General features: G+C 47.6%; 1 protein-coding gene across 2 annotated transcripts in view; it reads right to left on the bottom strand.

The window, feature by feature from the left end:
• The window catches only part of ESRP1 (epithelial splicing regulatory protein 1), a 32,739-nt gene extending 26,891 nt beyond the window's left edge, over window positions 1–5,848 (bottom strand). For both annotated transcript variants that reach the window (XM_064442389.1, XM_064442388.1), the window contains exons 1-4: window positions 5,241–5,848; window positions 4,918–5,046; window positions 3,963–4,076; window positions 1,308–1,422 (exon numbers count right to left, since the gene is read on the bottom strand). In XM_064442389.1, coding sequence (XP_064298459.1) covers window positions 1,308–1,422; window positions 3,963–4,076; window positions 4,918–5,046; window positions 5,241–5,372 — 490 coding nt within the window. In that variant the 5' untranslated portion in view covers window positions 5,373–5,848. The remainder of the gene's footprint in view (window positions 1–1,307; window positions 1,423–3,962; window positions 4,077–4,917; window positions 5,047–5,240) is intronic.
• Window positions 5,849–10,037: the final 4,189 nt, after the last annotated feature.

Below are 10,037 nucleotides of genomic sequence, written 5' to 3' on the forward strand. Positions count from 1 at the left end.
AAGTTTTTGACCATAACTTTAAGAAGTGTCCATCACGCAGTTTCTAGACTATGTAACGCAAGCATTTATTTCACTTTTCTACTTAAAAATTCACACTCCTACACAAAATGTACTGCTTTGCTTCAAAGGAGGGGGAGAAGTGATTTCTGCCCCTTCACTACAGGGGATTAATCTTAATTTGCAGAAGGCAAAGCAGAGCAGACAGTATACAACCTTATGGTTAAACACAAAACACCCTGCACATACGTAGATATTTTATGCCCCCTGAGACAGGCACAAAGCCCAGGCAATCCCAGTCCTGCAGTGAAAGGCCAAAATAATTCAGAAGTCACAGACTTTTGAGTCTGAAAAATACCAGCTCTTAATAGCAACCACTCTATGGACACAATAAGCTAGTCAGAGGAAAAAAATTATTAACAAAAAACCCCAATAAAAATACTCTCAAATTCTTTTATCCCTCCTTGCTAGCTAGCTTTTGTGCTTACTGCTTCAATAGGTCAGTAGGGAAGTCAAGTGTTTTCCATGTCCAAGAGTACATCTGAGATGAGGACCGGAGCCTGCAGCAAGGGAGACTGCCAGGGAAGCGAGGAAGAAAGCACAGCCCCAGTTTCAGCTCTAGTAATTGTACATGGCATGCAGACAAAACCGAGCTAGGACTAGTAAAGAGCCAGACAAGGCTAGTTTACACACCACTTAAGACTATTCAGAAAGTAATTTTAGATATCCCTATCACTGAATATGGAAACACGTTACTGACTGCATCTTATTGCCAGCCCAGTTTCACCTTGCCAGGTGAAACATGTACAACTTCCATGAGAGTGAATACCACACATGCCAACAGCATCCCTGCCTCAGGTTCACTACCGAATTAAAGATTTGATACAAATTCACATCAAGAATAACCATTCCCCCTCCCAAAAATCAAGATGGTCTCTCAGTATTCACTCTTAACTAAAAATAAAACAAAAATGTAACTGATGCAACAAGCAACGTCACAACTTTAATATTAGGATTGATATCAACAAGTTGAACAAATATGCCAGCTACACTAAAATGAGGTTTACAGAGACAAAACTATAAAGGTAGTATAGAAAGTATACAGAAGTCAAGAAGAAATAGAGTTTCCCCATGGGAGTATGCATCCTCGTATGTCTTTATCTTTGTGAGACAGTTCAGTACAGCTCCAAGTTACTCATTAAAGTTATACCACCCCTAAACATGTGTTGCAAGCATTACTCACGCACCTCTGTCCTAAAATTCAGCCACAGCTCCAAGAGCAGTAGACACCATCACTGTTAAAAGGATACATTCTCTCATGGCTGCAACATCAAGTTTGCTAACGTCGGGTGAGCCAGGGCAACACTTCTTGAACTCTTTCCGCAAGTCAAAAAAGGAGTAGAAGCATTCAGGCAGTAAAATATTCTGTAAAAGGACAAAGTAACTACTGTCAGCTGGGGTGGGTTTAATCTACTTTGTCTTTAGATCCAAACCTTTTAACAATTTCCTTATAACAGGCAGGAAACACAAACAGCCTTTGCTACAGAGAAACTCACATAGCTCTTCTTAGCCACATAAGTGTGTATATAAGTTTTTTTGCTTGAGCGGCTTCCTCTAGGTGGTTTAAAAAGAAAAATGTGCTTTTTCACTGCCAGAGAAACAGTTGCTATTATTACTAGTGCCTCAAATCCAATATATATGTAGGAGAGCAAATGCCTGCTATTGCAACATTTATCATCAATTCTCGATTCCAGTTTTAACTGTAAAAAGCCAGAGGGCACTCCATTCGGTTTATAGAGCCAAGCAAGTTTTGCAAGACTAGCAGAAGACGTTTTGGTTTATATACAAGGCTGAGTTTTCAGAGAATAGTCACACTTCAAATATTTATTCCCTTAAAAAAAATAAAAATGAAGACTACAGAAAAACACCCCCAACAGTACACAGATGAGGGTTTGATATGGTACAGAGGCTGTCAGTCGATGCGTGGTAACTGCTTTAACTGCAGCATATGAAGCCAGGAGCAAGTTACGCAGCCCACTGGAAGTCAATAAAACCCTTTTTGCCTCACCACTACACCTACCACATGCTTTTAATTTTTTGGGGGGTGGGAAGGAGAAGACATGGAGAAAACTTGAAGGAAGCTGTTTAAACCAACACAAACCCCTACTCCTTCAGTTAGCTCCTCAACCCAGAGCCTCCCTACAGACACAACACTTTGTATTCCACTTGGCTATTTGTTGCCTGCAATGCCTCCCTAGACAAAATGTAAGGGCTTTCAGCGACTAACGACTAGCTAGCATCTTGGCATTACAACAAAATGACAGGATATGTGAAAGCACATTTAGGGAGCCCAAAGAAAGAAGTTTAGGCTCTAAAACAAGTTCTGCTTTGAGAACATTAGAGCTTATCTTAGCATATGGACAGGTGCATTAGGCAAATGATACTCTTTAAAGACAACTTATGAAAATGCAGGCATGCTTGCCAAGATTTCCTGCTCTAGTTTTAGCGTGGCTATTTTTCTTCCTCCGTGAGAGATCAATTTCCATACTCCACCAGCATTCAGTTAGAACAGTTGATGCCGATTTATTATCTGAATACCATGAGCTGCTAGATTGGTACAGTCTGGGCATCTTAAAAGAACTAAATATATTCTCAAGAGCCTAGTGATTTCTGCCTACCTGGATTTTCAGTCACCCCCCACCCCAACCTCAGGATTAGGGTGTTCACCAAAGGGCTATTAGAGGTCTCATAAGCATCTGGTTTACTTAATCGATAGACAGCACAGATCATATTTCAAATGAATAATTCTTAACAAAACAGCAACAGAATATTTTGCTGAATATTTTATTCCTATCAGTGACCCTGTGATGATATAGAAAAAATGATGCCTATCGCCGACACCAAGCAAGCTTAAATAATCATAGGAGTTGCCCCTTCTTTTATCCACATAATTTAACTGCATGGAAAGATTAACCATATAAAACACACACCCATTACAAGTGACAAGAAAGTCTGTTAAAAACCTGTTTCCCCATTTTCTCACATTCCACCCTAAGACAAGTTATATATATACACATAAGGATTGTCCCTTCACTATGAATTATGCTCACTGTTTCTCTTCCAAACCTTCAAAGGTATCAATACTTAGAGCACCAACAAGTATTATAAACAAACTCATCCACTGTCAGTTTTGTCATGGCACAGACTTGCAGCAGTGCCCCTTCAAAGATGAAGCAGCAAACTGATGGGCACGGAGAGGAGCAGAATAGCTCAGTTACAGATCAATCCACGCTCATAGCAAGCCACAAAACTAGATGTTATTAATATTGATGCAGTTATTTCAGGACCAGAGACTCGGCATATTGCTGCAACTCTGTTGCTAATGAAAAGTAGGTAGGACCTTGTAACACTGTTAGCGATTTGGCAACTCTGAAGTTATAGAAAACTCTAGGCTATGGGACTAGTCATCACTCATAGCCTGCCTCAAACTACTGTTCAACTCGTTGCAAATACGAGCACCGCCCTCAGAGCGTCAGCTGAATGCACAAAGATTGAAAATTGCTGAAGCTAAAGGTGAATGTAAAATTTCAAAAGGCAGTTTATGATTAAGGTGGTTAACTATTTGGCAACACTTCCAAATTCCCACTTGTTAACCCATTGTAGCTCCTACAGCTGTGGGAGCTACAAGTACTCTGTCAATGCATTGCTCCTTTCTCAAACACCTAATTCAAGAGAGTCTTTCTTCTGATTTAACATAAAAAGCCATCTCAGGGCTACAAAAGAACTGGGCATTGCCGACACCTTCCACATAGACAGGGTCTTTAGCCTGGTAAGTGTATTAAAATAGGAGTGATGTTTGTACTACAGTTGTGTGGAGGCACCCTCACACTAAAAAGAGGTTAATCAGTTTTGCAAGAAGGTATATAAGGCATATGAAGAGTCAAACTTAAGCCACAACTACATACCTTTTTGGAAGCTTCAGGGTGCAGAACCTGCCTAATGTGCAATTGTCCATCAGTACAGAAACAGAAGGAAGTGCCTACACCAATGTTCAGCTCATTGCTCACGGACTGATTAAACTGAAAGCAGGAACAACAAACGACATACACATAAAAGAGATCAGAGTGGCTGCACTAAGCAGTGTCATCAGCTGGTAACATGTCATACCTGGGCAGCAGGAACTTGGAGCTGGGATTTCTTTTTCTATGAGCCTAGTCCTTCACTTCTGCAGATTTGTTGCTTACTAGCTAAGCACATGACAACTTTCACAACAAATATCTTCACAAGGGAATTGCCTCTTTCCCCCCCTTCTATTGAGAAGTGGCCACACGGACAGTCCACATCACAAGGGGAAAAAAAAAGCCCCAAACCCTCAGCTTCAAGGAGACGCAAAGCTAGTTGCAAAGAGCTGAGGGGCTACTGAGGCAGAAGAGCCTTTTGGACAAAGCACTCAAGGACGTTGGAAAGGAGACGGGCTTTCAGCCCTACCCTCAGTAAGAATCAGGCACACCTCCCTGTTTATCTAGAGGCTTAAGGACTGTCTCCTTCCCAGGACTGATGAGCCATCACCCAGCTTTTTGAGGGGGCATCTGAACTTGGCCTCTTCCAACTCAGATTGGGGCTCACCTTCAGCTGAGACTCAGGGTCCAGCATGTAGGAGACCAGGGTAGGGGGATGCCCTGACCTTCCTCTCTTGGGATTCAGTCCCTCACAGAGTAAATGAGCAAGGAAGAAATCCCCACAAAAGCCACCACAACTAGGTAGGCTGCCTGGCCCATGCATGTCCGTGGTGCCCCTGTGCCAGGCTCCACTGCCCCTGCAGTGGCAGTGGAGGGAATAAAAGGATGCTAACACTGCCTCTACCCCACCGGGGAGCCCCCATGGGAGACCAGCGCCCAGCAGCCGGTTATGGGGTATCACCTGTCTCAACGCCTGCTCCAGCGGTGGAGCCAGCGTCAGGCTCTCCACATCCACCTGGGTGATCTCCTGGCACTCAGCCGTCAGCTCCGGGTGGTCGGGCCGGACCAGCACGTCGTGCAGGTGCCCCAGCTCCAGAGAAAGCAGAGGAGGGGCGAGTCAGCTCCCCGGGCTGGAGGTCCCCACCTGCAGCACCGGCCCTTGCCCTCCACCGGAGCCTGCTCCGGCCTGGGGCACCCACAGGGCCACCCCGCCTGTATCCAGCACGGCAGGGGCCAAGGGGAGCAGCAGGTCGGGGTGCTCTCCCTTCGGGGGGGGAAAAATACCTCCTTACTCCTCAGGTCGACCACTTTCCACAGGAGCTGGAGCAGCTCTCGCTCATCCGAGCCCAGCTTTGCTCCGTTGGTGCCCGCCGTGGTCACGAAGAGGATCACCAGGTAGTCGGGAGACGCCGTCATGGTGCCACCGGGACCAGTGGGAAGGATAAAAAGAGCAGGGAGGGAATAGGAAAAAAATAGGGGGAAACGAAGGGGCAAGGAGGGGAGAGAAGAGGCCAGAAACTTTCTCTGCCCAAGGCACCTCCAAGCGAGACCCGAGCAGGACTGCCCCCACCCGCGGCCTCGCTCCCCGCGGACCCGGCGCGGGGGAGGCTCACAGATAGCCCCTTTCCCACCCACCCCCTTTCTTTTCCCGGGGCGGGCGGACGGGCGGACGGACAGGCGGCCGCTCCTACGCCGGCTGCACCCCTGGGAAAGGGCGCAATGGCTGCGGGCTTTTCCGCGCGTGGGCCGCGGCCCTACCTGCCCCCCCCGCCCCACGTGGTGCAGGTAGTACACACCTGGCGCCGCCCGCCCATTGGCCCCGCCAAGCAGGGACGTGGCAAGCGCGGGGGGGAGCGGTTGGCGGAGTGGGGGCCCGTGATTTGCGGGCGGGGCGCGCTGATTGATTGCGGGCGGAGTGGGGGCCCGTGATTGCAGGCGGGGCGCGCTGATTGATTGCGGGCGTACGGACGGACTGTCCGGAGCCGCTCGAGGCCCCCGGGGAGCCCGAAGGTGGCGGGAGGGGAGGGGAGGGGAGGGGAGGCGAGGCGGCCGCCCCGGTACCAGGTTCTTCGCCCTCGGCGTGGGGTGAGCGGGGCCGTCGGGGGCCGATCCGGGGAGCAGCGGGGCGGCTGCCGCCGGGAACGGCTACCGCCGAGGGAGCCTCCCCTCCGCCGTGCCCGAGGCGGAGGTATCCCAGCTCCTGCATCGCCCTGGAGCAGCGAGTGCAGCTCCCGGAGCCTTCCCTCCGTGGACGACGGTGGTTTCGGTCTTTGTGGTACCAACCTCTCTTCTGGGGATCCCTTGTTTCACCATCAAATTTATGTTTTAAATATGTATTGCTCAAAATCTGACTTCTTCATGGCAAATAAGGTCACTGAACGTCGGGTAAACAAGTACCACTAACACTGACTTTCCCCAAGGAACTTCTTGAAGCCCCCAGTTGTGTACTTCCAATTTCATTGTGATGCTGTTTCTCTAATTTTTACTGAGATGGAAGGTGCACATCACGCTTCTCTTCATCACTGTTCCTTGTCCTGCTGCAGGTTCACAGCTTGCACCGTCTTTTATTAATGTAAATGCATTCGTCGGTTCAGTAGGAAGGGAGAGGATGTATCTCACAAGCACCGGGGGTCCTGTCAGCTGCGGACCTGTCCAAACAGTACCTGGCACCCTCGTCCTGCCCTGCTGCGGTCTGGTGCAGTGTGGTTCTCCTGCAGGGACTGCCACCAAATCCCCGCTTAGACAGTTTAAGTGCTTTAATGGACAGCTTTTGTGTGACAGAAGATGACTGGAGTAATTCTCTTCCTTTTCGGTATAAGATTTTGCAAACAGTATTCACTGATAGCAGTTACTGCAATTTGAGGGCTAAATATGGCGAATTAATTCCTCCAGTTATTAAAAGTGGTAGCTGAAATTGGCCATGTGAATCTGGCATCAGGAAACACACAAGCTAATCGTGCCCCTTTTGTCAGAGGGTTAGACTGTCTCATTTTCCTTGTGCACTTGTCTTCTGACTTTCCGATGCGTTGAGCAGAACACACAGGTGAAGCAGAGCCCTTGGGTGTCCCCCCTCCGTGGTGGTCACAGCTGATCTGTACTCAGCAGCCAAGGAGCAGGGCTGCTCTTTGCACAGGGAGTTCCTCGACGGCCTTTGCCCAGCCAGGAGCAGAGGGATTTGATGGTATAGAGAATCTCTTTGCACAGTTTCCCTTTCAGATCTTAGTTTAGTACAACTTCTTAATAAAACTTTAGTAAAAGATTCCAGAGGTGCATTTCTGAAATGACTTCACAGTGGAGCATGCCAGATAGGCAGCCCTTGCTTGGCTGGCTGGTCTTCCATCAGTGACACTTAATCATCCGTTCTAGATGGTTTCCTTCCCAGTGCGTGCTCAGCTTTCGAGATGCAGCCCTTGTCTTCGTGAGAACTGTTTCTGGATGGGTAGGTGTTCCTTTACTTGTGATTTGTTGTGTTCTGGCTTATACATTTCTTTTTCTCTTCCCTCTTATGCCTTATTGCCTCACCTTATCTTGTCTCTTTCCATCTAGCAGCATCAGACTCCCCAGCTTATTGCTACGGCAGGCTGCCTTTACATATATTAACCCCTTTCATAGGTTAAGTTGTACCTGTCCTGGTTTTGGCTGGGATAGAGTTAATTTTCTTCCCAGTAGCTGGGATAGTGCTGTGTTTTGGATTTAGTGTGAGAATAATGTTGATAGCACATGGATGTTTTAGTTGTTGCTAAATAAATAGTGCTTACACTAGTCAAAGACTTTTTCAGCTCCTCATGCTCTGCCGGGTGCACAAGAAGCTGGGAGGGGACACAGCTGGGACAGCTGACCCCAACTGACCAAAGGGGTCCATACCATATGACATCATGCTCAGTATGTAAAGCTGGGGGAAGAAGAAGGAAGGGGGGAATGTTCAGAGTGATGGCATTTGTCTTCCCAAGTAACTGTTACCTGTGATGGAGCCCTGCTTTCCTGGAGTTGGCTGAACTCCTGCCTGCCCATGGGAAGGAGTGAATGAATTCCTTGTTTTGCTTTGCTTGTGCATGTGGCTTTTGCTTTGCCTATTCAACTGTCTTTATCTCAACCCACAAGTTTTCTCACTTTTACCCTTCTGATTCTCTCCCCCATCCCACTGGGAGGGAGTGAGCGAGTGGCTAGGTGGGGCATAGTAGCCAGCTGGGGTTAAACTGCGACAGTACCCTGAAAGTATTTTTAATTCCCGTTATGTCTTTTGGGTTCTTGATCAGCCCCCACCTGGTTTCTTTCTTTTGGAAGCTGCTCATCGCTAACTGCTACTGTAGTGCCATTACCTTTTATTTTTCTCTTTCTTGGGTTATGCATTCCCCAAAATGCCTGTTTTCCAGACACAGTTGCCATTCCACCCTTTCTTTCATGCCCTCAGTATCTGGTCTGACAACATGCACCAGTCATTCAGGTTCCTGTGCTGGGTTGCCCAGGCTCCCGGCATTTGTGCACTCCCATTCCAGTTGCTTCTCCCCAGCCTCTTGTTATCCCCGGCCTGGTTAAGCACAGTCTTTGCATGAAGTGTCATCTTCCACATGACATCAGTGTTGTTTCCTACAGGAATGTACTAGGGTGCTTTGGGGCACAATGACCTCCCAAGGCTCCTCCCAGCACCTTGTTGCTGTATTTCTCTCTGCTGATATCCCTTCTGTTTCCCGCCTGCTGTCTGTCTGTCTAGTTTCCAGTCCCTTTGTTAATCTCAGAGTAACTGTTTCTCTCTCCTCTTTGTATTAGTTCTGGTTTCCCACCACATGTCCTTTTGTGTCACTTTCTGTTTCAGGACATTTCTGAAACTACTCACACCCGCCATTACGCCAGGGAGCTGGTTTTAATGCCACCCCCGACCACAGCAGCAGCCCTACGTGCCCTCTTGTTTATTTCCCCCATGTTCCTGAAACTTCCTCCTCCCACCCATCGACCCCCTTCCTCCCCATTTCTTTTGAACAAACCTGTGACTTTGCAATTCTCGCTATCTCCAGATTTTTCCTGCAAGTTCTGCACCTCCCACCCTGCTTTATTCCTCTACAGGAGGGTCTTCGATTCACCCCAATGCCACCTGTAACTCTGTTACCCTTCCTTTCACAGACCCTTGGTCTGTGCCAGGTCTCCCACCTGTATCACTCTTCCCTGTCACTGCTCATGTTTTCTTTCAGAATATCAACTTTTTACAACTGGAATGGGAAAATCAGCAGAGCTGTAACATTTTGTTGCAACGTGTTAATGCACCAACTGCTAACTGAATTCCATTTTCTCCACTTTCATCAGCCACTATATATCTCTCTACCAATACCCGAACGGTCCCCTGAAATCGTGCAACTGGGTGTGACATTCAAATACGGCTGCTTTACCTTGCAGCAAAGAAACACCACTGCCTTCCAAGCCCAGCCATGTGCTGAAATCAATGATGTCACATTCAGAGCCATCTGAATTTAATCCTGCAAAGCTGATTCTTCTCACGTTCAGAGCCGTAGCTGTTACCAGCAGTGAGGGAGTCACTGCAGATAAAAACGCAGGGCTGGAATTCCCCCGCTAGTTACTGAAACTACTTGCATTAGCTGACCTGGTTGCAGTACTGTTCCAGGCTGTCCCAGGAGAGGAGCATCTGCCCAGGACTGCGTTCCTCTGGCACAATGGTACATGCGATGATGCCCATGTTTGGAGTAGATCTGCAAAGCTACTCTTGCATAGAAGTCTCCAAAGAGCCCATAAACATAACCAAAATAAGCCACGTCAAGTGTCACTAGCAGCTGTAAGGATAAATTTATGCTGCTTTAGCAAAATGCATGCACATTCAAGTTTTGTTTTTCTACATATAAGATTTATATTTAATTCCAGGAGTTTAGATCTGTTTATCTACCAGGGCAAGAGGGTCCCAGCTCAGGGCAAGAATGAGAGTGGGCAAACCTGCCAGCATGGCCAAGGAGGCCCCTTGACTGTCAAATTCCGAAATGTTTCTGTGAAGGGATTTGCAGTATTTTAACCAGCTCTGTTGGAAGGGTATGAGGAGGCAATACTGCATTTTCAGTGGATTCAGAAGCAATTCCAGCC

The sequence above is a fragment of the Phalacrocorax carbo genome, chromosome 2, assembly GCF_963921805.1.
Source record: "Phalacrocorax carbo chromosome 2, bPhaCar2.1, whole genome shotgun sequence".
In the NCBI taxonomy this organism is placed as follows: Eukaryota; Metazoa; Chordata; class Aves; order Suliformes; family Phalacrocoracidae; genus Phalacrocorax; species Phalacrocorax carbo.